Raw genomic sequence first — 27,549 nt, forward strand, 5'->3', positions numbered from 1 at the left:
TCAAAATATAGTTTTTATTTTACAAAAAATATTTTTCTACTAACTGGTCGTATATTTTTGAAGTTCTAAAAATAAAGAATTAGAATTAGTAAAATAATATAATTTTAGCTGATAAATCCTTACTAGATACCAGTATATTGTAAAGATTTATGGGCAGAACTGCAAAAAGGCTAGTTTTTACCATATTTTTTATGTTATGGTATTTTATTCAAGGATAGTTTTTGAAGAAGTGTAGGTCTATATACTTACAATCTATTAGTACAGGCGTCTACCATTTTACTGTAATACGGAGAACTAATATTTGGATAAAAAAAGTTGGTGTGCAGATTACAGGCATGCACACATTGATACAACAATAACCTTTGGTAAAAGTGGTTAGTTATATTGTAATGTTTACAAAGGTTGTGATAAAAAATCTAAAAAAAATAATCTGGTGTCAGTATTGTTGTTTTCAATTTAATCACAGTTTGAAGTCAGTTTTTATTCTACAATTTTTTCCTTATTTCCCTAATAATTCTGGATGGAACTGAAAAAGTTTGTGTTTTAGTTGAAGTACAACTAGGTAAAACGTAGTTTGGTTTCAGAAACAACCTACAAACCAGAGAAGCATTATTGAGTCTGCAGGTCATGGTTAAAAGAAGTAGGGATGTAGCACAATCAGTCTTCATGTGTTTTATGAAAACAATAAAATGATGTGAGTCTTAAAAACAGTGGGTACTAATGACCAAGACCTACGAAATCATCTGAATTCACCAAAAAACAATGGAAATAAGACAAATCTTTCAGGATGTAACTGAAAAAGTTTGGATTTTTCTTGACGTACAACTAGCTAAAACATAATCTGGTTTCCGAAACAACCTTCCAGTCAGAGAGGCATTATTTAGATTGCAGATTATGGTTGAAAGTAAAAGGGATATAGCACAACCAATATGTATGTCTTCTATGGTCTTTTTGAAGGTTTTTAACAGAATAATTCATGATAAAATAATAGATAGTATTGAAAAAATAGGAAACTAATGACGTAGAGCTACGAAATAATATGAATTCGTCAGAAAACAACAGAAATAGTGGCAATACTACGAGAACTGAGGCAGCGGTGTAAGCCCAGCATTTTAAAAGAAATATAAAAGAATCGGCATAAAAACGGCAGTGACAAAGTAAAGTATCCGCAGGGCAGAAAGGAACAACATTGCTAAGCATACCAAAACGACTCACAAAGGATTGTAGCACCATTAGAAGAAGAAGACGACCGGTGGGTGTGGGTACAGGTAAGGGTCGATTTCTCATACCTGCGGTAATCTATGGTTCAGTTGAACCAGGTTCACCGGTGATCTTCGACTTTGTTTGGAATGTATTTCTCATTGCACGTTCATGTCAGTGCTCGTTCTACAGCTTTCGAGAAATGCCAATAGATAGCAAAAGGTAAAAAACTGTCACCCGTGTTGAGCTGCCCCCCCACTTGCAAAAATCAAAAACCAAATAGTCCTGATTTATGAGCTATTTATGAGCTCTCATATTCCGCAAACTAAAAATTTTGAGCTCGTTCCACTGAGCAGGAATTTAATACTTTATTGGGGGGGCTGACTCTACTTAAAAATAGGAATATTGAATCGGTTTTTGCGGTAGAATTACGAGCTATTTATGAGCTCTTGAAATTATACAGTTTCGATTTTTGAGCTCATCCCCTTCACCCCCAAACGACCCTTTAATTGATTTAACTTAAGAGAAAAATGTTGAGAAAACTTAAAATATATCGTATTGCGGATATAATTCCTATAGCTTATATACTCTAAGAATAAACTATTAAATCACGTGCATTTCGATTATTGAGCTACAACCCCTTCGCAAGAAAACCACCCTATCTTCCCGGCTTAAAAGAAAGTTGTACTTAAAATGCATTAAACTAATTATTTGGCGCCTACATATCATTTAATAATTTATAAGCTTCCAAATTACGTGCATTTAGATCAGTAAATTGCAATTTATTTTATACAGTGCAGTCACTGAAGGTAAAAATCAACGATTACCTTCAATTTCAGTGAACTTTCATCGATTTTCACGAAAATTGGTCAGTTGTTAGAGGATACGTCAAGAAACAAAGGTGACATGGTACCACCTTGCGCCTTTACCCTGAGGGTGGATACCCCCCTTCTCTGGGGTGAAAATTATTTTATAAAAAATAACTGCACAAATCAATAAAAAACAAATTAAAAGCAAAATTTATTATATAAAGTTAATAAAATAAGTCAATATTTTTAAGTTATTAAAGATCAAAGATTTTAATTATTCGTGAAAAAAATGCATGTTATGAAGCGGTTTTTCGTAAATCACTGAAAAGCTGTAAGTTTTTACAAAAAAGTTAATAGTAGTTTAATTCGTATAGCTTATGTTCTAAGAATAAACTCTTAAATCACGCGCCTTGCGATTATAAAGCTACAACCCCTTCGCAAGAAAACCATCCCATATTCCCGGCTTAAGAGAGAGTTGTACTTAAAATAATTTAAATTAATTATTTGGCGACTACATATCGTTTAATAATTTATGAGCTTGCAAAATATACGCATCTCAATTATTGAATTGCCATTTTCTTTCTATAGTGCAGTCACTGAAGGTAAAAATCAACTATGACCTTCGATTTCGGTAAATCTTCATTCATTTTCACGAAATAGGTGAGCGGATTTTGATGCTATCAACTTTTTCTGGAGCTCATTTTTGCTAGGTATTTCTAAGTACTTTGACAAGTATTTAGTACCTAAGTGTTATAAAATGCATCTCTTTCCCGTTATTTAACTTGAATCCTTAGATTTGAACAGTCGGAGAAAAAAATATACATTTAATTAGCAATAACTTACTTTAAATTAACATTAAAGGGTTTTTCAAGTAAACAATTTATTATATTTTTTATTAGCTTCAATTTTAGTAATGAAAACTATTTTGTAAAAACAGTTTTTGAGTTATTTATGAAAAATCGCTTTAAAGCATGCATTTTCTTTCACAAAAATTAAAATATTTGATCTTTAATAACTCAAAAAGTATTGATTTATTTTAATCACATTATATAACAAATTTTGCTTACAATTTGTCCCTCTCTAGATTTGTGGGGTTATTTTTAATAAAGTAATTTTCACCCCTGAGAAGGGGTGACGTATACCCTAGGTTAAAACCCCAAGTTGTTATTGTCAATTTGTGAAAATGAATGGAGATTTACCGAAATCGAAGGTCATAGTTGATTTTTACCTTCAGTGACTGCACTATAGAAAGAAAATGACAATTCAATAATTGAGATGCGTATATTTTGCAAGCTCATAAATTATTAAACGATATGTACTCGCCAAATAATTAATTTAAATTATTTTAAGTACAACTCTCTCTTAAGCCGGGAATATGGGATGGTTTTTTTGTGAAGGGGTTGTAGCTCTATAATCGAAAGGCGCGTGATTTAAGAGTTTATTCTTAGAATATAAGCTATACGAATTAAACTACTATTAACCTTTTTGTAAAAACTTACAGCTTTTCAGTGATTTACGAAAAACCGCTTCATAACATGCATTTTTTTCACGAATAATTAAAATCTTTGATCTTTAATAACTTAAAAAGTATTGACTTATTTTATTAACTTTATATAATAAATTTTGCTTTTAATTTGTTCTTTTATTGATTTGTGCAGTTATTTTTTATAAAATAATTTTCACCCCCGAGAAGGGGCGGTATCCACCCTCAGGGTAAAGGCGCAAGGTGGTACCATGTCACCTTTGTTTCTTGACGTATCCTCTAACAACTGACCAATTTTCGTGAAAATCGATGAAGGTTCACTGAAATTGAAGGTAATCGTTGATTTTCATCTTCAGTGACTGCACTATATAAAATAAATTGCAATTTACTGATCTAAATGCGCGTAATTTGGAAGCTTATAAATTATTAAATGATATGTAGGCGCCAAATAATTGAATGGTGGGCTACAACAACGTTGTAAGCGACAGATTGGGTCAAAGTGAGGTTTTAATGCAATATTATTGTATATCCAATGACCAATGCGAGCATCTTTCAATCAGGCTAAAAACATTTTACCTTCCCCGAGTTTTTCGTACCGCAATATTGATATCCGTATTGTCATAAATGACTTGTCAATAAGTTTTTTCTATCGCTTACAACATTGTTGTAGCCCACCATTCAATTAGTTTAATGCATTTTAAGTATAACTTTCTTTTAAGCCGGGAAGATAGGGTGGTTTTCTTGCGAAGAGGTTGTAGCTCAATAATCGAAATGCACGTGATTTAATAGTTTATTCTTAGAGTATATAAGCTATAGGAATTATATAGTGAAAATAATTATTTGAATGTGAATTATTTTCACTCATTTCGTCATTCCCCGTTAGAGGACAGTCTAACCACACTCCGCTGCAAATATTTTAATATCTGCAGTTATTCTTCGTTAAGTTATGATTCAATTCAGTCTACTTGTAAAGCCTCTTTGACAAGGGATAGATTCCGAAACACCAGGTGTCAGGGGATGACAAGAGACTCGAATTGAATCAAAACAAAACGATTATTTTGTTTTTGTTTACCTTACTCGGTTTTAGAGTACAAATGACCACGTTTCATTAAAGTGATCTGCGATGCATTGTTGGAGTGTTCTCCTAGCGGCGCCGCTTGGTACTACTGTACCTCGGTTAACAGATTGCTGACTCGTGGTCGAAATTATTTTCACTCATTTCAAATTAGTTTGATTTAGGTGGAATCAAAATATTAAAATACAACAGAATATAGTGTAAGAAAATAATATATTAGATAAAGATTGGAAGAAATTTGTATGGAAATCAACTTGTGTGAATCGAACACCGCTGCCTGTGCTGCGCCTAGCACCAAAAATTAATGTTTATTTAAAAAAATTTCTGACGCCGTGGTAGCTAATGGATTTTAATTTTAAAAATTGTAAATGAAAGGTACGCTATTCTTCTATATTTAAAAAAATCCACTTTGCTATCTGCTTTATTTTCAGTCCTGCAACATTTTGAAAAAATGATTTTTTTTTGCGAAAGCTGGATTGCAAAATTTATTTTGCAAAATCTTTTGCACCGATATTAATCAAATTTACAGTATTATTTTAGTGTTTTATATAGTTTTTCTGTGTAACATATGAAGGTCCTAAGTGTAATATAAATGGTTGAAAAACGTAAAATGCAAATACTTGTCTTATGGTTTTTTCGCAATTATTGCTATGTTGCAATAAGGGTGACAATTTTTAAAATTTTTAACCAATCATATATTGTAGGAAATTTAATTACGCAACTTTTATACTAGTTCAACTTTTCTCGAAAGTGAATACTTTGAAAGTTATAATCAAAAAACGAAGAAAATAATCGAATTTTTCCTTAATTTTTTGACATTTTAATTATTTAAACAATGTTCCGGACATTTTTGAGTGGGAGGATAACTGAATTATTATTATAGGAGTTAACTCCAAGAAATTTCTGCAAAAAAATATGAGTCACCTCTCAACGTCCATCTCAAAACAGATGCGCCCTGGACTATTCAGCTTACCTGCAATGTTGTAGTAATTGCTAAAACTGGAAGTTGAATAGTTGGGTAAAAACAATAGGGTACACCAGATATAGCTCCAGCGAGAAGTCCATGCCATTTCTCACTTAATAATTGGGTTTGTCTCAAGTAACATGTAATAGCCTTGAAATAAAATATTCCTATTATTTACTAAAAAAAATTAATAATTTTATGCAGTACCTATTTTGTATTTAATTGTAATGACCTATTTGTAAGTATGACTGTTTCTATTAATAGAAAATTGATTATTTTAAGAAAACTGTTATTTAAAAAAAGGGAAACAATGTTTTTCTAGTGCTAGATTTAAAGAAACGCACATTGGGAACTGGATTTGTGGTAAATAAATAATATAATTAAACACTTAATAAGACAGTTCCACAACATTAAACGAAGACTGTGCATTGTGCATCCTAAAATTAAAAAACTCAAACAGCAAAACAACAGAATTTTAGTAATGTTTTATTACTATGAATGAAGCATGGGTCCAGGGCATGGGGCAGGGCAGATCAACAACAGATGCAATTTTCATTATAAGACAGTTGATGGAAAAATACAGGAGTAAAGAAATTCTGTGGTGGGCACTCAATAAGAAAGGAGTCCCTGGTGAATATGTAAATATTCTAAGGGATATGTATGAGGGAGTAACGACTAGTGTTAGGACAGGTGTGGGAGAGACTGATAAATTTCATGTGAAAGTAGGATTGCACCAAGGCTCTGTGCTTAGTCCGTATTTATTCTCATTAGGTTTTGAGCAGCTAACAGCGAAACTACAGGGTAACATTCCATGGTGCTTAATGTATGCTGATGATGTTGTGTTAGTAGGAAATAGTGAAAGAGACTTAGAACAAAAACTGGAACAGTGGAGGCAAGCTCTGGAGGGAAAAGGTTTAAAACTTGGTGACAGAAAAATTCCAATGAAGCTGAAGGGAAAATTCTATAAAACAGCCATAAGACCGGCTATGCTGTACGAAACTGAATGTTGGGTAGTGAAGAAGAAAGAGGAACAACAAATGCATGTGGCGGAAATGAGAATGCGTAGATGGAAAATTAGAAATGAGTATATTGGGGGAAGTCTAGGTGTGGCACCAATTGATGTCAAAATGAGAGAGCATAGGTTAAGATGGTTTGGTCGTGTTCAACGTCGACACGTTAATCACGCAATACGAAGAATAGCTGAAGTGCAGATTCCTGGAAGGAGTAGGAGAGGAAGACCAAAGAAGACCCGGGGGGAGAAGATAAGGCAGGACATGTTGGTAAAGGGGATTGCCATTGATATGACCCAAGATAGACTTGTGTGGAGAAATACAATTACGGAAGCCGACCCCGCGTAGGGATAAGGTAAAGAGAATGATGATGAATGAAGCATGTGTTCATCACTTTACACCCGAGACAAAAGAACACTCAAAATGATGGAGCGAAAAGGGAGAACGGGCTCTAAAGAAAATCGTTTCATCTACTGGCAAGGTAATGGCGTCGGTTTTTTCCAGATGCGCGTAGAACAATTTTCAATGACTACTGCCACATTTGCCGAAGAAGAAAATGTTGTTCTATCATGGTGATGCACCAGATCACAGATATGTTTTTGCAATGGCCAAATTTACGAAATTAATTGCTCTTCTTAAAGATTTTCTAACCGTAAAGAAGTTGACGGCTATTTTGAAAAGAAAGGCAGTTTTTAGAACGGAACCGAACTTATTGAATCTCGCTGGGAAAAGTGTACAGAGCTAAAAGGAGGTTATGTTGAAAAATAAATAATTTTTTTCCAAAATTTTGTGTATTATTACTTTGTCTGATTTTGGAAGGAATTTTTCAATATCTTTCAATATCTGTTTTCAAATACTCAATTTCCGTCTATTTCAGTCTATTTCATTCGTTGGAAATTTGAACAAAGGCACTGTTTGGACAATTTTTTATGGTATTATGGTTTGAAAGGACTTAAACAGTTAGCGACTGAATACCATTCAATAATTGAGTAGTAAAATAAAAAGAAAAAGAGTGAAACGGACATAGTATTACAATGGAAGAAGTAAGCACAACACCAGTAGGACTCTACGAAAGAGATGGAGCAATGACTGAATTAAGATGAAAAAGCGCAAAGTAGACGATAATACCATAAAACTCTTTTTGTCTTTTTCAAATTTTTTCGACATGCTTTTATTTTCATTAGCGCTAAATTTGTGGTGTCAACTAGATCTAGGATGAGCTTTTTAATGAAGCCTTAGAAAAAGTCATCTGAGACGTTACTTTAGATAAGACGTGGCCATTATAAAAGAACCAGGGCGAGAACTGCGGAAATTCTAACCGGGCTAGTAGCAGCAGCCGAACGAATGGGGTTACATATAAATCAAAATAAAACCAAATTCATGGCGACTAACACAAACACAAGAGCTGGAAATGTTGACGCAGATCTAATCATCAATTACCAAAACTTCAAAGCGGTCAAAGAGTTCATATATCTAGTGACATCGGTTAATCCCAATAATACCACATTAGGGGAAATAAAAAGGCGAATAATTGCAAACAGGTGTTATCGTGGTCTATCAAAGTACATTGATAGTCCCTGTTCTCACACATGGGTCAGATGTATGAACGCTAATTAAAACAGATGAATCCGCTTTATCGATTTTTGAAAGAAAGGTGCTACGCAAGAAGGAGCGGTCTGTGAGTACCGAATATAGAGGCGTAGATATAACTTTGAACTGCAGAATATCTACAAGCATACCTACGTTTGTTGAAAAATATATTACCAATATAATTAAGCGAAACCACCTGCAGTGGGCAGGACATGTAGCACGGACCCCTGAATCGAACATGATAAAAAAGATTCTAACAGCGCAACCCGTGGGTATGAGAAGAAGGAGTAGACCAAAGCTGAGGTGGATGGACAGAGTAACACAAGATGCCGAGGGACAGAACAGAATGGCGTAGAAAGCTTGAGAAGGTCGAGGCCCTCTAAGGGCTCTAGCACCAAGATGATGATGATGATGACTAGATTTAGGAACCTCCTAATTATACAATATTACAACTGTATTATAAAAAAATTAAACTTACCCTATAAATTCCCACGTAAGCAGCAATCAGGAGACCAAAATACACATTTGATTTATGAAAGACTACATTGACCAGTTTGGCGGGAGATTTTATTAGCAGTTTAAATGATCCTAATAGGCGTTTGGTGATATTTATTCCAGCACCTAACATAAAATAATTTTTGACTCCCTAAAATAGAGCGAAACAGTCAATTGTAAATTGACGCAAATGGCAAAGATGACTAATATGAGTAGACATCTATTTATATTTAGTAAACTAATGCTTATTTTCAATACTAAATTATTGATCAATTTATACAGATGTGAGTGTTTAAATAAAGTTTATTTAACAGCATCCTGCTCCAGGGTAAAACAAATAGATGTGCCCAAAAAACGGAGTACCACAAGGAGGAATACTCTCGCCAGAATTATTCATCATATGTATACCTATACTAAGGACCAACCCGATCTCTAATGCGTCAAAAGATTTATTTTATGCTGATATTTGAAAATAATATTTAGCGGAGCTTTAAGATAAATTGAAAAAAATATTGTATGTGTTGGCATATAAGACATAAATAACGAAACACAAAAGTTTTCTATAACATCGAAGAAGAGGTCAATGTGAAAACTGACACCACAGAAATATGTAGACTGGGAGTATTCAAAGCAAACAAAAATAGACCAATTCTAATAAAGCTGCAAAGCTGGACAAAGAAAAGAGAAGTGTTCGAAAAATCTAAAAAGTTAAAAGGCACCGATATTTGGATATCTGATGACTTCCCAAAAAAGGTGCAAGAAGGAATAGTATATTACTTTATGAGGCGGAGAAGCATGACTTTTCTTGACCCGCCCGATATTACGCGCCGAACGAAGTGAGGCGCGTAATAGAGGGCAAGTCAAGAAAAGTCGCTTCTTTGCCGAAAAAAGTATACTATTTTTTCTTCAAACGTAGCAATTTTCAACCATAAATAGTACAATTCATACGCTATTTTTACTCGAAATTAACTGTGACAACTATCAAAGTCGTCTAGATGTTAGAAATTAAAATAATTAAGTCGTCGGTGGGATTTGCGTCTCCCTGGTTACAGTTGTTTGACAGTTGTTTGCAATTATTAAAGACAGCTTATTGTTGTTGCAACCGCAAGCGCAAATTTAGTGCGAAAATGGAAAACCTAAACGAAATTGAGTCCGCGGCTAATGATGCAGTAGCACGTTTGGGGCCCTCCAAGTCCGGAATAAAGTATCGGTTAGCATACAAGCACTTCCAAGAGTGATGCGATACAAGAGGAGTACGGCAAGTTACCGAAGACGTTTTACTGGCATATTTTAATATAATGGAAAATGAAAATAAATGGAAATCTTCTACAATGTGCTCACGATACTCTATGATAAAATCCGAGTTAGTTATTAGAAAAAATGTGGATATAAGCAAATTTTTAAAGTTACGTGCCTTTCTGAAAAAGACAAGCGAAGGATATACTGCAAAGAAGTCTAAAGTTTTCACTAAAGACGAGTTTGATAAATTTTTGTTTGAAGCGCCAGATAAGTTGTATTTAGGATTAAAGGTAAAAAAAATTATATTGCAAAGCATGTAGTATACTCTACTAAATTATAAAAATATTTCAGATTGTTTTGTTAATTGGGGTTACCGGCGCCTGTCGATGCGACGAAATGGTAAAAATGAAGACTGTGGACATTGAGGATAAATAAAATGTAATAATTATGAAAATCCCAGACAGTAAAACACAACAAATTAGATCTTTTATGATAATTGGTCAAAACTACATTAAACTGTATAAAAAGTATGCATCACTGCGGCCTGAAAATTTCACAGAAAACCGATTTTTTATCAAGTACCAAAATGGAAAGTGTTACCGAAGCGTCATGGGAATACATTCGATCAGCGCAGTAGCCCAAAAAGTAGCTAGTTATTTAAATTTAAACGATGCAAGCGCATACACGGGTCACTCTTTACGACGAACTTCAGCAACACTTTTAATTGATGGAGGCGGAAATCTAGAATGCCTCAAACGACATGGGGGCTGGAAATCAAGCACGGTTGCCGAAGGATATATAGAGGATTCAATAAGAAATAAGAACGATAATGCTCAAAAAATTTTAAACCCTCATGATTCGCCAACATCGGGAATGATTGCTGAAAGTTGTGCTCGACCATCAGTATAATCAACAATTACCAATGCGTATCAAGAGTCGGGAACATTTTTGCACGGTTTCAATTTTGCAAATGCCTCATTAACTAATTGTACTTTTAATATTACTATAAATAAAAATGATGTTTAATTGTTGTTAATGACATTTGTATTGTTGCTTTGTGACATGTTTCATATTGTTGCCATGATAACATTTTTCCCTCCGCCGTAAAGAAATGGGAAAAAAAACTGCTGCCGGCGCGCGGCGGAGACATCAAACTTTGACAGGATCAAGTTAGATAAGTTATGTCATCATTATTTGACGTTTGAAGAAAAACAACTTTATAGTGGAAATTGTTCGTAGAAAAATCCTCTACAAAATCGCTAGGGCATTATATTATTGTGAAATGAACGGAAAAAAGTTATACCCTCCAAAAGAAAACTTCTTACAAAATTTTCTCTTATTTTTGTTTATAACTTTTTTGTTCGTCACTTCACGATAAAAAGTCATAGAAATAAAATTGTAGAAAATTTAATTTGTTACATTTTATGCGTTATTAAATTTTTTGTAGGGTCGCTAGTTTAGGAGATACAGCGCGAAAGCTTTTTGCACTCCTTTTCCCAAGATGGCGGCTGGAGGACAAGGGTGGGGACCCCAAAAACTTAAACTTAAGCTTCTACTGAACCCCCTACACATTAGAAAAATAAAATTGACTCCTCTAAGAAATGCAACCTTAAATGTAACATTTCAATGGACTATTATAGATCGAGTCACTAGAGAATGCTCCAATAACGGACTTGCCATAAATACAACACAGACAAAGTTACTTGTGGTTAGTAAACAAGACGTCGCCCTATGCAACCAATTGTCAGTAATGAACCAATAACAATAGTTAACGATTTTAAATACGTGGGATGTTGGATAAACGAGACACTAAATCCGGATGAAGAAATTAAAACTCGTATAGAAATTGCAAGAGGAGCATTTATGAAACTTAGATCTATTCTGAGCAACTCTCAGCTGAACTTACAACTAAGACTCAAGTTCCTAAAATGTTATGTGTGTCCTGTATTACTTATGGGTGTGAAACCTGAATCATAAAGGATAACATGATGAACAAATTAGAAGCCTTCGAGATGTGGTCATACCGTAGAATGCTCAGAATATCTCTCATCTATCAACGCATTTCAAATAGAGAAGTCTTAAACATAGTAGGTCAAGGCCAAGGTGACTTAATCAAGATGATAAAAAAGAGAAAACTTGAATATCCGGGGCACGTAATGAGAGGTAGCAGATACAGGATGCTGCAGTTAATATTCAATGGAAAGATTGACGGAGAAAAAGGAATTGGTCGGAAGAAATATTCATGGCTCCGAAACCTTCGTCAGTGGCTTATCAGCAGATCAATTATTACATGCCGCACAAGATCGAGAAAGATATCGGCAAATTGTTATGGAAGCTACCCACGCCTAAAATTTGGGCACGGTAGGTACTTAAAGAAGAAGAAGAAGAGATGGAAATGTTTCTATTTAAATTTTGTACAATACTTACATTTGTAATAAAAAATCTGCAACTATTCTCATGAGAACATTTATTTTGGTGGTTATCATTTGATATTTTCTTTAAAGGAGGAGTATAAAACCTAAAAATCATGAAGAGTCATTGCAAACCTAATATAAGAATATTAACAATTTATTATCAGCTTAACAATATTGATATCCAAGTGAAATAAACAATTACTTCTTCGTATATTAGGCCTGTTATTGTTTGGTAATAAGGCTTTAGTCGTACTTGTAACGTTAATTAATAGCTATCTTGATGTCTTTTAAAGGGAATTCCTAGTGGTCTAGGGCTTGTATTCCTAGGGTTTTCTGTCTACTCCTGCAAGAAGTAGATTCTGTTGCTGTTTTCTCTATCGTTGTCATCTTAAAGTATTCTCTATATTAAAGGGATCTTTCAGTAGGTTATTTCTTATTCAGTCTCTTAATATTTTACACAGCAATTGTGATCTTAAGGCTCTTATTTCTGATGATCTCGAGTTTCTTCTTCTTTCTTAGTTTTTTCTTTTTAAGCAATCGCTGTTCCTTGCTCTTCTTCGCCAGTCATTCCTGTCAATCTTGTCTTCTTCATTTAAACCTTTCACTAATAACATATCTTCCACAAGTCTCATTTGTATATCTAAAGTGACCAAACTACTAACAATTGAGTTAACCAAGTGTTCAAATATCTTGAAAAGATTTTGGTGCAGGATCGTAAATAGAAAGCTCTTGTTGTGCAATCAAAAGAAACTGTAAAAAGCAAACATACCCATTAAAAAAATTTATATATAATTTCACTAAAGCTAAAGATAAATGAAAACAACATAGATTCAGATATATAGGTTTGTTCGTAGTACTATCCAATCGATCAGCAACCGTTGCCAACCATCAGACGCATGCGCAATTAACAGTTAGCGCTGCGCAGTTAACAGTTCGAGTTCGTAGACTACGAACGCGCTTGCGTCTGACGGTTGGCAACGGTTGCTGATCGTTCTACGAACAAACCTAATATTGTAAATGAGTAAAAAAGGCGATTGAAACAGTACAAAAAAAATATAAATATACTGTAAAATACTGAAATTCCTATTTAGTCCAGGGAAATTAGATTTTTCTCTTGACACATCCCCCTCCAGGCCGAAACCAAATTTTTTGAGTAGTATGGACATCTATAATAAAAACTTATATGTTTCCTGCAGCCGATTTTGATGATATACATAGTTATAAACAAATGAAGCTCAAAAACGGTAAATTTTCTCTTTTTTCGTCTATTACCAAAAAGTTAAGCATTTTAATCAAATTTGAGAGTAAGAAACTCATAACCATAAAAAAACTTCAATATGGCGTTCGCTGAATATGTCTTCTGAATATGTTCACTGAATATGTTCGCTGAATATGGCTGCTTAGAAAATTGCAAAATAATTCATAAATATTGAGTTTTTATAAATATTCATAACTTATGTAAAAATTAACTTAGAACCTTCTTATTACGCGGAATGCTGAGACTTCTGGTGCTTAAATCATACCCTAAATTTCAAAGCGATTGGTAAAATATGTAGTTTAAAAGTTGTTTAATTTGTTTATCCCAAATTCATTTATTTTTGCAACACTGTAAATCAGAAAATTATAAGGTTACAGTAATACTTCTGACAGTTTATGAAAGAAGACCATTTATACTATTAACTTAATTAAAAAAAAATGACAAAAAGTAAATTTAAGCAGTGTAAAATTATTTTGCAAAAACATGTCGATTTTTTGCTTATTTATAAACAATTAGAATAACATTTTAACCGCTACCCGTAGAAAAAATATTTTTTCATATTTAGGTAGACTGAATTTTTATACACATTTAGAAAGAAAAACCATTGTCCTATGACAATTAGGGACGAAGTTAGCCCCCCTTTTTTTAATTCACATGTTCTCGCAAAATAATTTTGTAATGTTTAGAATTTTTTTGTCATTCATTTTTTTTAATTAAATTAATAGTGTAAATCTTCTTCTTTAATAGACTATTCAAAGTATTACTGTAACTTCATCATTTTCTGACTTATAGTGTTGTAAAAAAATGGATTTGGGATAAACAAATTAAATAACTTTAAACTATTTGACCAATTGATTTGAAATTTAGAGTATGATTTAAGCACCAGAAGTCTCAGCAATTCGTGTAATAAGAAGATTCTAAGTTAATTTTTACATAAAGTTATGAATATTTATAAAAACTCAAAATTTATGATTTATTTTGCAATTTTCTAAGCAACCAATAAGGATAGACATATTCAGCGAACGCCATATTGAAGTTTTTTATACGATTTATAAGTTTCTTACTCTCAAATTTGTTTAAAATGCTTAACTTTTTGATTATAGACGAAAAAAGCGAAAATTTAACGTTTTTTGATCTTCATTATTTGTTTGTAACTATGTATATCATCAAAATCGGCTGCAGGAAACATATAGGTTATTATTATAGATGTCCATACTACTCAAAAAATTTAGTTTCGGCCTGGAGGGGGTTCTGTCACCAACAGGATATTTTTTTTTCCTTATTTCTCTGAACTAATTCTATAAAAAAAGCTAAATTATACAGAAAACCCTGCAATTCCAAAGCAAAATACGGTATTTTTAATCAAGCAGAGAAATATTGAATTAAAGCAAATTGTGTGTCTACTTACCACCAATAGTTGAAATTAAGTTCTTCCTTTCTATTTTCAAAAAGTTGCATTAAAATTCCACTAAATATGACGAAAAGAATTGCCTGTTTAGTCGTATTAACTTTCAGAGCATTCAAGTTGGTTTCAATAAACTGAAAGAAAATACACTGACAATTTTGTTAATTTATATCTAATCTAAATTTACAATCAAGATGCAGTAGAAATAAACAAACCAAGACACGTTAAATGCTATTAGGAGCACTTCCGAATCATAATTTACAATGTATATACATTGTAAATCCTAAGTCATGATTTCCAAAGTTTATACATTGTAAATTATGATTCGGAAGTACTCCTAATAGCATTTAACGTGTCTTGGTTTGTTTATATCTACTGCATCTTGATTGTAAATTATATCTACGGCATTTTGATCGTAAATTTAGTATAGAGTTCTTATTAACTATTTAAGTTCTTAAGTTTCATGTTGACTAATTTCTCTTATATGCTTCAATCTTATTCATCTTTTATCAAATAGACAAATTCCATTAGTTATCATTAAAACAATCAAAGGTATATTATACAAGGACAACAAAATGCAAGCGAGAATAGATGGACAATAACTGTCAGAGGAAATAGACACAGGCACAGGAATAAGGTAGGGAGACCTGTTTTATATCTTTGCCTGTGATCCTTAAGCCTAAGATCCATAAGCTTCGTCTTCTTCTTTCTAGCACGATCGATCATGCTAGTGGGCTACTAAAAGTTATAAGATGGGATATAAAGCAACTACTCAAAACTCAAATTATTTTTCAACCACATACATACTGTGGCCTACAATATCCAGGCCAATTATGCCAATTTTTGGCAAGACATAAGTACATAATCTGATAAAACTAGGTTATACACCTTCCCAGAATTTTTAAAAAATAATCTTGTTTGAGAACGATTTCCAGAGAGGAAATCGAAACGTCAAACATTAATTAATGAAAAATGAAATTTTCATAACACCAATAATTGTGGATCAATCTCATATAAACATAATAGTTAAATTAGACAAGTTTGTTAAACACTTTTGTTATTAGTGCTGCGTTTATTGTTAACCTACAAAAATATACAAAATGAGTAATAAGGTAAGGTAACGGATGTATGTCGTTTTTTTTTATAATTAATTTTCATAATATAATAATAATATCACTTTGCCTTATGTTTAAATCTATAATAATTGGTCATAAAAAGTGAAATTATCTTAATCTTTATCCTGGCATGCGATTCAAAGTTTTGGGAATTTTTGACTGCTTAATTAAACCTACATTATTTATTCTCAAGCAAAGCATAAATTACCATACAATAAACTAATATCATAAAGATAGAAAAACAATGAATTTAGCTTACAAATTTAATAACATTTAAAGGAATTAGTATGTTATGCAACGAGCATTTAATGATGGTCATCTTTATGTGAATATAACGGATATGACATGAGCCACGAAGCGCTGAAAATCGCATAGAACACGAGCATCATAATGACCATAATGTATTATTTTGTTTATTTTGTATATTAGACGTCAAAATATTATTCTTTTTAACTCAATGCCCCCTCTATTCGTTGAAATCTCTATTTTTGAGAGTCTAAAAATTATACGGTACTAGAATGGTTAATTTTCTCAAAAAATGCTGTAAAATTTGGATCTGTTTACTAAAATGTATACTTTAATTACCCCAAAATTGTAAGATTCCTTGTTACATGAATAAACTAAAAAAATGAAAATATAAATAACTACTATAATAACCAACCAAGTAAGTTAATAAAGTTAATACCTTGTAAGACGTTTACAACATTTTGAGAAATATGAAGGATGCTTTCTAAATTATATGCGTAATTGCCTATTTATTGCATTTGAAAAAAAAAGTCGTACCCTAACGGGTTACGAAAAATGTTAGCCCATCAAAAGGTATTTAATAGAGAAGTGAAAAAGGAATTAGGAGGGCCTGGGCCTTACTACCTTTTGATTATTTCCTAGCAGCTACAAAAGGGTTAGCCAGTATTCGAGATACAGAGTAGTGAATATCATCGTTCATAAAAGTACACGTGCAGGCAGAGATGCTTGAAGAGAATCGTGATGAATTTACTTTTTTAACAGAAATTTCTGCAATCTACTTAAAGTTTTACCAGAAAACTACATAATAGTTTGGCCAGAAATCGTGATAACTTGTTTTTTATCGATAAAATTTCACTCCTTTTCACTTCATGAATTCAGATCTTCGAAAATTATTTTTCCTTTAATTTTTGCCATGTTTTTGTCACATATTTGAAACCAAACTTTTTTTATAATACTGCAATAATACTTTACCGAATTGAAGAAAATTAAAGTATCCAGAGTTTGGTTTTCATCAGATTCCACGAGAATTCCAAGACCCGACAAAAATCCTGGTATGAGTAATAAGTTATAATAGTGAATTCTTCCACATATTTTTCTGAAAAATAAAACTAATTAACTAAGTATGTATTATAGACCAGGGTATTTAGCACTAAAAACACCCGAATAAATAATTTTTTAAATACAGCACCTAGAGACTTGCAGTTTTTTGCATTATGTTCAGGACGACGTCAGAAAAAAAGTCTACTATTCAAAAATGGGTGGAAATGCATAATTGCATTGTAAAGTGCATAAAATGCATCCAAAATTGCATAAATATAAAAATAGAGTCAAAATCAGTATACTAAGGAACAAAATTTATTATTTGGGGGTTTTTGGGATCACTGAATGCGATTACGCCATCAGAATTGATCCCCGGATCAGCTGGTGTCCAAGGACACGGCAAGAGACGTCATCTTCTGGAGTTTCGATGATTTTCGGCATTAAATCGATGCAAACAGATTACACATGAGTTTTAGGGGTGGCTAAATACGAATTTGATATCAGATTTGATCTCCAGAGTATCTGGTGAACAGGGTCGCCACTAAGGCATGTCATCTTCTGGAGTTTCGAGGGATTTCGGCACTAAATTGATGTAACTGGACTACTCGGGTGGTTTTTGAGGTTGTTAAACACGAAGATGCCATCAGGATAAACCTTAGGATCATCTGATGTCCAAGGCCACTGTAAGGGACGCCATCTTCTGGAGTTTCGAGGGCTTTCGGTATCAAATTGATGCAAACGGATTACTTGCGGGTTTTTGGGGTTGCTAAACACGAATATGATATCAGAATTGGACTCCGGAGTATCTGGTGACCAGGATCGCTATTAGGGCACGTCATCTTCTGGAGTTTCGAGGGCTTTCGGCATAAAATGGATGCAAATGGATTACTCGGGGAGTTTTTAAAGTCGCTAAACACGAATATGCGATTAGAATAGACCCGCGGAGCACCTCGTGCTCAGGGTCACTGCAAGGGACGTCATCTTCTGGATTTTCGAGCAATTTCGGCATTAAATTGATGCAAATGGACTACTGAGGGGTTCTTGAGGTCGATAAATACGAATATGTCATCAGAACCGAATACCGGAAAACCTGGTGCCCAAGGTTATTGCTAGGGGCGTCATCTTCTGGAGCTTCGAGAGTCTTCGGTACTAAATTGATGCAATCGGATTACTCAGGTTTTTGGGGTTGCTGAACGCATTTGGAGTTGCTGATGCCGTATTTGTCTTCAGCAACCCCAAAAACCCATGAGTAATCCGTTTGAACCTATTTATTGCCGAAAACCCTCGAAACTTCAGAGGATCACGTGCCTTAAGCGTTGGTTTCCTCGAAAGCGGCACCGACCAACTGCGACCGTAACACTGCGATGAATGACGTCATAAAAAACTGTACCACGCAAAACAATAGCGTTGGTTTCCTAGGATGCGTTGGAAGCCACCGCTTGCTGAGTTTGCACATTCCATTGCCGCTGTGAAGAACCTTGAATTTTTCACCGTAATCTGACGTAATTCATCGCAGTGTTACGATCGCAGTTGTTCGGTGCCGCTTTCGAGGAAACCAACGCTTTAGGACCATATACTCTATGAAGATTCCCACCACCCAGCTCTTATAATTAATATTACGAATATTTTTGTAAAGGAGTCTAGGTTCAGGTTTGGTTCTGACCAGGTAACTTACAACTTTAAAAAGGCAAATTTTTGTGATTTATATAGGGAATTGTATGAAACGGATTGGGCTTTTCTAGATGAATCTTCTCAAGTTGATAAAGTTGTAGACAGTTTTTATAATAGAATTTTTCTTTTATTTAATAAGTATGTTCCTGTCTACAAAAACTTCAGCCACACATATCCACCTTGGTTTGATGCCGATATTATTCGCTGTATCAAACTAAAGGTTAAGCACAGGAACAAATTTAGATTACATAAAAACCACTCTGATCTGCTTGAATTTCAGCGTCTAAGACATCTTTCAAAACTAAAAATTAAATTGGCATACAACGAATACATCGAAAATATACAATTATCCCTTTCTGTAAACCCTAGAAAGTTTTGGTCATACGTAAATGCTAAAAATAACACTTCACGGATTCCTGGTGAAATGAAATATCAAGGCATTGCTACTTCTGAACCACAAAATATCGTTGATATCTTTGCTGAATACTTTAATGATGTTTATCAAGCAGGTAATATACTAACCAGTAATAATGTCTTAGCGGTCAACACTGAATGTCTAAATTTTTATCCTGTTCAAGAAACTGAAATAATTCTAGCCAGCAAAAAATTAAAAAATAAGATGACTTCTGGACCTGATAAAATACCCTCTTTTTTTATTAAAGATTGCATGGGTGCTTTAACTAAACCATTATTAAAAATTTTCAATTTGTGTTTATTATACAAACAGTATCCAAGTATCTGGAAGGAATCAAAGGTATGTCCTGTTTATAAAAATGGGGAAAAATGTTGTGTAGAAAATTATAGGCCCATATCTATTATATGCAATTTATCCAAAATTTTTGAAATCATACTTTATAATCGTATATACTCTTTCACTCGTAATCAAATTTCACAATATCAGCATGGATTCATTGCTAATCGATCCACAGTTACAAACTTATTGGGAATAACACAGTACATATCTGAAGCGTTGGATAGGAGATCCCAAATTGATGTTATATATACTGACTTTTCAAAGGCCTTTGACAAAATTCATCATGGAGTTCTTCTTTCCAAATTGTCTCTTTTTGGTTTTTCTAAAGATGCTGTCGCTTTCATAAAATCCTATTTGTCTGGTAGAACTCAATTTGTATCTTATAATGGTTATAACTCTCACAAATACATACCTTCATCTGGAGTCCCACAAGGATCAAATCTAGGCCCACTCTTGTTTGTGTTATTTATTAATGACTTATGTGAGAAAATTTCTGTACCCTGTTTGTGTTATGCAGATGATTTAAAAGTTTACTTAGAAATTAAAGATATCAATGATTGTCACAGTATCCAGAATGAACTGAGTGGTGTGCATGAATGGTGCAAAGAAAACTATTTAAATCTTAATGCAAATAAATGCAAAGTTGTAAGTTACTCAAGGAAACATAATAGTATAAACTATGTTTATGCTATTGATGGTAGCGAACTGGAACATGTGAATAAAATTAAAGATCTTGGCATAATTTTCGACTGTAAACTTTCATTTACTGAACATATATATGTAAAAGTTTCTGAAGCACTTAAATCATATGGATTTGTAGTCAGAAATAGCCGAAATATTACTAACATAAAAACTGTCAAATTACTATATTTCTCTTATGTACGTTGTAAATTAGAATATGCGTCTATAATTTGGTCTCCATTTTATAATTCACATGTTCAGTTGATTGAGAAGGTGCAGCGTAAATTTTTGAAATATTTATCATTTAAGATTAACGGCATATATCCAGAGAGAGGCTGCATAAATAGTGAACTGTGTAATAGTTTAGATATGGTTTCATTAGAAATGAGGCGAAATTGTGCTTCACTAATATTTTTATTTAAATTGCTGCATAATTTAATTGACTGCCCCGATATTCTCAAACAAATAAATTTTAATGTACCTTCTTATCCTGTTAGAAATGTTTCCACGTTCAGAACTACACAAGCTAGAACAAACCTGATATTAAACTCCCCCATATTTGTTATGTGTGAAAATTATAATTGTTTGGTAAACTATTGTGATATATTCAACTGTAGTATAAGTCAACTTGTCAGAATGGCTAAGTCTCATTTGAATTCTTAATACACTTGGTAATTATCTTTTCTTTTTTCTTTTATTTAAAATTTAAAATTTTAGTTTATAATTAGTGTAAAATTGTCCTATAAATGGATACCTGTTGGACAATAAAGCTATTATTTATTTATTTATTTATTTATTTATTTATATACTCCGGTGTTTCTTCTGATGGCGTATTTGTGTTTAGCAACCCCAAAAACCCGTGAGTAATCTGTTTGCATCAATTGAGTACCTAAAACGTTCGAAACTCCAGAAGATGACGTGCCTTAGGCACCAAGTCCTCCGGTGTTTGTTCTGATGGGGTATTCGTGTTCAGCATCTCCAAAAATCTATAAGTAATCTGTTTGCATCAATATAGTACCGAAAACCTCGCCTAGTGGATGACGCCCCTTGCAGTGGGACTGGGCACCAGGTTCTACGATAATATGTTTTGATGGCATGTTAGTGTTTACCCACCTCAAAAACCCCCGAGTAATTTATTTTCATCAATGACGAAATTCCTTAAAACTTCAGAAGATGACGTCCCTTGTAGTCACCTTGTGCACCAGGTGCACAGGTGTTGTTTGTGATGGCATATTCGTATTTAGCGACCTCAAAAACCCTCCAGTAATCCAATTGCGTCAATTAAATGCCGAAAGCCCTTGAAACCCCAGAAGATGACGTGCCCTAGTAGCGACCCTGGGCACCAGGTATTCCGAAGTTAAATTATGACGGCATATTCGTGTTTATCGACCCCAAAAACCCGTAAGTAATCCGTTTGCATCAATTTAATACCGAAATCCCTCGAAACTCCAGAAGATGACGTCCCTTGCAGTGACCTTGAGCACCAGGTGATCCGGTGGTCTGTTCTGATGGCATATTCGTGTTTGGCGACCTCAAAAACCCCGGAGTAATCCGTTTGCATCAATTTAATACCAAAAGCTCTCGAAAGTCCAGAAGATGACGTCCCTTGCAGTGACCTTGAGCACCAGGTGATCCAGAGGTCTGTTCTGATGGCATAGTCGTGTTTACCCACCTCAAAAACCCCCCGAATAGTCCAGTTCGATCAATTTAGTGTCGTAATCCCTCGAAACTCCAGAAGATGACGTGCCTTAGTAGCCACCCTGGGCACCAGGTACTCCCTAGGTCAATTCTGATGGCATATTAATACTTAGTGACCCCTAAAACACGGAAGTAATCCGTTTGCATCGATTTAATGCCGTAGACCATCGAAAATCCAGAAGATGACGTCTCTTGCACTGACCTTGGGCACCAGGTGATCCGGGAGTCAGTTATGATTGTGTAATCGTATTTATTGACCACAAAAACCCCCCAAATAATAAATTTTCTTTCTTAGTATACTGATTTTTACTTTATTTTCATATTTATGCAATTTTGGATGCATTTTATGCACTTTACAGTGCAATTATGCATTTCCACCCATTTTTGAATAGTAGACTTTTTTCCTGACGTCATCCTGAACATAATGCAAAAAACTGCAAGTCTCTATGTGCTGTATTTAAAAATTTATTTTTTTTGTGCTAAATGCCCTGGTCTATTACTAAAAAACGATGTATACAAGAATATTAAAAATAGCATTTTTAATCTTACCCTAATAGACAAATTGAAGAAATTATAATAAGACTCAAACTTGCACCATACAGGATTGATCGTAATTCCCTTATCACAAATGTCTTTAATATATTTTTCTTTTTACGTCTGTAGTCGATTGCCATTCTTAACTAAAACAAAAGAAACTGCAACAATTTCAACACAAACAATAGATAAACAGACAAAGATCGAAAGTTAGAATGTGGCGAAGCTGGAAGAAGAAATTAGAGGAATATATATCAACCAGAAATAAGAAATACATATCCGGTTTTTGAAATAAATGAAAATGAAAGTGAAGATGTAGATCAGCATGAAAAGAAATATTATAGAAGCAGCAGCAATGAAATATATCAATAGAAAGAAGAAAACAATAAGGAAAAATGGTTCGAAGAAGAATGCGAAAAGGCGCTAAAAGAAACAAAAAAAGAAGAATGGATTATCTGTCGAACCCATCAGACGCAAAACGTATACAGTTGAACAGAAAACAAAAATTGAAAAGAAAGAAGTAGAACATATAGACAATCAAAGCAAAACATCCTACACACACAAAATTCAATATAAGAGAGGCTCTTATATAAGGACACCTAATTTCGTGAGAGAAGAAAATGGGGAAATGCTCAACGCCGAAAATAAAATAATAGAAAGATATGCTTAACATTTTGAAGAACTCTTGAATGTCCGGAATGTCACTAATCATAATGATCAAAACAATAAAAATGATGGAGACAAGAATACCCCACCAAGGCTAGAAGAAATTAAAAATGCAGAGAGGATCTGGAGAAAATGGGAGTGAGAAAATGAGAAAAAGTGGCACAGAACCAACCAATGAAAGGCAATAGTAAATGACACAAATACACACGAACGGTTGTAACGCCATTATGATGATGGTGTAATACTTTCATCTAAAATCAAATTTGGTGTATACAAGTAATGTGGATGTAAAATAGTAATGAAAGAAGGTATTCGAAAAAGACAGAGGCCGGAGAATCTGACGATATCCAAATCAAACATGGGGTCCGTCAGGGATGTATACTATCACCACTGCTGTTCAACATATACTCTGAGGAAATCTTTCAAGAAGCAGTAGATGACGTTGAAGCCGGAATTCGAATTAACATAGAATTTATTAATACCATAAGATACGCAGATGACACGGTGGTATTCGCTGACATTTCTGAAGCGCTCCAGGAGTTAATGAATAGAATCACTGAAGTGTCAAAGATATGGACTTTCACTAAATACTAAGAAAACAAAATGTATGATGAGCTCTAAGAAGGAATAGCAATTTGGATAAATCAGTGCGATCAGTCAAAAAATAGAAAAAGTAAAATCATACACCTACCTTGGTACGAACGTCAATGAAAATTGGGACCATTCTGCAGAAGTCAAATGTAGGATAGAGAAAGTAAGATCTGGATTTCAAAAAATGGCGAAGCTATTCAAATGTCATGATTTATCAAACCCATAAAAATCAGGTTACTACGATGTTATATCTTTCCTATACTGTTGTATAGAGTTGAGTCGTGGACTCCCAACAAACAGGTTTGAGCCCAGTTACGTGATGATTACGTTAAATTTACGGCAAATTTCAACGAATACGTTACTTGGTGATTTATGACGGGAAAAAAACGTATTTCAGTGCCAAATCATTCACCTATATATTAGTGCTTCGTTTATACATGTTTGACATTATAATAATATATATATAATCCAATTCCCTTATACCATATTGGTGTCGGGATTACAATAATCACTTATATATTGTGTACAAATTTATGCCACTGACTTCCATTTTGTGCCAATACTTTTGCTTCTTTCCAGGATTTGCTTTTTTTGTAGAACTTTTCCAATAGCTTGGTCCCATGTTTCTCTTGGTCTTCCTCTCTTCCTCTTGATATTTACTCTCGTTTCCCAAATCATTTTTACCGGTTTTCTATCGCCTAGTCTTTGCAAATGTCCCCACCAGCTGATTTGCCTGTTTTCTATGAATAATTATAATATATTATAATAATATAAAATCATAATGACGAATATAGTACATGTTTTTTTATAATAGGTGTGAATTTCGGTTACATCGCAAAGGTACGTTTATTTCACGTAATAATCACGAAACAGAAATAACTTCCTTTGGTTAAATTTTGAGAAATATTTTGGAAAACAAAATTTTACAACGGTGTTGGTTAAATACGTATCGCTTGAATTTTACACACTGTATTTTATGGACGTCGAAAAATTAGATGTATTTCACATAAGAGTAATGTAAATAATACCAATATTTAAACAAAAAGTTTATGATTTCGCTTTTAAAATCATTTAGCATAACTATTTCAATCCAACCTTGATTTGCAGATATTTTTGCTATTTCTTTCTTTAAAAATATCACAGGAGCTAAAATGATGTTGAGTCTAATTTTCAAATTGCGCGCGGTGATGATGTACTACCAAGCCTTTCTCCTCCTTTAAATACTATCACGTGACAACGGTACGTGACTAACATAGTTGGTTCGAAAACTAAATTAATCGATTTATCGAATAATAGATACGTTTCGATAGGATTATTTTCTAGTTCTATTTTGACATTTTGATATCTATTTCGATAGTTCTATTTTCTAAGACTAATTAGTTAATAGTAGAAGAAATTTAAAAACAAAAAGAAAATACGTAATACTAATTTAAAGTAAGTAGAATAGTTTAACTGTAATTTAAAAATAATCGATTTTTATACTCGATGATCATAACCTCTAATATCAGTTTCTCACATTTCTCACAAGAAAAAGTGAAACGTGAAGAGCTTTATTTCCCTCGTTTTATTTTAGGCGGGTTTATTTATAATAATGTATTTCGTATTAACGTTTACCTCACTGCTCGAGGGAGAAGTGCCGATGATGCAATTAGAAAAAACAAGTAAGTGTCCTCCTCGAAATAAAAAGTGACCTGTGTTGTGTTTTGTGTGGGCAAATTTTTTAATGTGTCTTTAGGTCGGTACCATTTTTGGTTCATTATCTTGTATAATAATTATACAAGACAAATGTTTTAAAGTCTGTAAATTCTACTAAATAAATAAATTGTTAATACTTTATATGCTTGTTTTATTTATATCATATGAGGATAATAATTACGTGATTCTTAAGTTAATAAGGGTCGAATTATTTACGTGAACCGAGGACGTATCTTTCACGTGAATACTAAATATATACATTCCCTAAAAGATACGTTAATCAACACGTATTTGCAACGTGAATTTTCCGAAACATTTTATTGCTATTTAAGGTAAATAACACGTCTATTGAAGACGAGTTATTCACGTAATTTAAAGACGTATTTTCAATGTGACATTGCAACCAAATTTTCACGTGAAATTCACGTAAGCAATTTACGTATATTGGTGACAAATGTACCCAAAATTCACGTAATTAACACGTCGGTCTGTTTGCTGGGCTCTCATAGACGTCACCTGCAAGAAAATTGAGGCTCTTGAAATGTTGCTTTATCGTCGAATCCTGAAGATATCTTATACCAATTACGTTACTAATCAAGGTGCTTTGTTAAGAATTCGAAAAGAAAAAGAGCTGTTAACCACAATAAAAACCGCCAACGAATACCTCGGTTATATCAAAACGCATTGTTCCTGCCACATTTCAAATCTATGTTTTTTTTTGTAAATTTATATATTTTTTTTTGGAACAATAAACGTCTTATTATTATTATTATTATTATTATTATCATGAGGAACAGCGAAATATCGGGACTGCTATGCTTTTTCTCATGAGGATTTTTCAGTGCGTCACAGATTTTCGATTTCTTTCTAACGCATTAAATTGCATGTGACAGAAAAAAAACGCACGTCGGTGATTATATTTCGTCGGTGACATTTATAATATTTATTCTAGTTGTCAATAGATGGCGCTATAAACGAAAAAAATTATTTTATATTTTTACAATTTATAAGACTATACAAATCAAAGAAAATACCATTTTATAAATGCAATTAACAATATTGATTAGTTTTTATGCCAAATTGCAAATAAAATGTGACAACTGTCAGATTTAACAAAAATGTCATGTCACTAAAATGTATATTATCACGGACTTACCTTTTTTTCTATCATTTGTGACGCACTGAAAAATGCTCATGAAAAGAAGCATATAACTACTCTTAAGAGGAAATGTAGAAGGAAGAAGGGGACAAGGAAGGCGAGGGATCTCCTGGCTGAAAAATCTACGTACGTAGTTCAACACAACAACCACAAATCTTCTAAAAGCAGCAGTGTGCAAAGTACATATTGCCATGGTGGTCGCCAATATCCGAAAGGGATAGGTAGGTACTACAAGAAAATACGGAAAACAAACAACTTACCAAATATATAGGCAAGAAAAATTTGGCAACTCCAATAGCCACTTGAGGCAACGCAGGTAAAGCTCCTTGTACACAATTATCTGTCCAATAATGTATGACACGACAGTCCAGTTCTTTGCTTATCTTCTCATAGAACAGTTCTTTGCTGATAACAACAGGCATCTTGAATACACACTCTTTTCTATACTTGATACTTGATATTAGCCAAACACTATCCACTATAGTGTATAAATTTTGATCCACTATACTCGTAGATAGTCTGTGTCTATACGAGTAATACCTATTTACTGTTTATTTTATTTCTCTATGTAAATTCTCTAGTTTTATGAAACAGGTTACATTAATGTGAACTAGCCATTGTATGGAAATTATATGTTTAACAATGTATTTTTTGTGTAATGTACTTTAAACATAGAAGTAGGATCACTTTTTGAATTAGTTGTTCTACAAAATTTTTGTAATACAGTATGTCCCATTAAGCTGAAATGCATTATAT

General features: G+C 33.4%; 1 protein-coding gene across 1 annotated transcript; it reads right to left on the minus strand.

Moving 5' to 3' along the window:
* On the minus strand, nt 1-27,344 carry LOC114325095 (transmembrane protein 135-like). Its single transcript, XM_028273033.2, has 9 exons — nt 27,054-27,344; nt 22,698-22,828; nt 17,276-17,399; nt 14,946-15,076; nt 12,293-12,383; nt 8,610-8,777; nt 5,541-5,681; nt 250-416; nt 1-65 (listed from the first exon to the last, which is right to left on the minus strand). Exons 1-9 carry the CDS (start codon nt 27,213-27,215, stop codon nt 20-22), a joined length of 1,161 nt encoding a protein of 386 aa, XP_028128834.1. The 5' UTR covers nt 27,216-27,344; the 3' UTR covers nt 1-19.
* Nucleotides 27,345-27,549: the final 205 nt, after the last annotated feature.

This window comes from Diabrotica virgifera, chromosome 5 (assembly GCF_917563875.1).
Source record: "Diabrotica virgifera virgifera chromosome 5, PGI_DIABVI_V3a".
NCBI lineage: Eukaryota > Metazoa > Arthropoda > Insecta > Coleoptera > Chrysomelidae > Diabrotica > Diabrotica virgifera.

What these genes read in the sequence shown, in the direction of transcription:
- LOC114325095 (XM_028273033.2), bottom strand. Translation starts at nt 27,215, where the DNA reads ATGCCTGTTGTTATCAGCAAAGAACTGTTCTATGAGAAGATAAGCAAA. An exon ending in CTTACGTGGGAATTTATAGG is followed by an intron (nt 5,682 to 8,609) that starts GTAAGTTTAATT and finishes TTTTATTTCAAG; the next exon opens with GCTATTACATGTTACTTGAG. An exon ending in GACGCCTGTACTAATAGATT is followed by an intron (nt 66 to 249) that starts GTAAGTATATAG and finishes CTTTATTTTTAG; the next exon opens with AACTTCAAAAATATACGACC.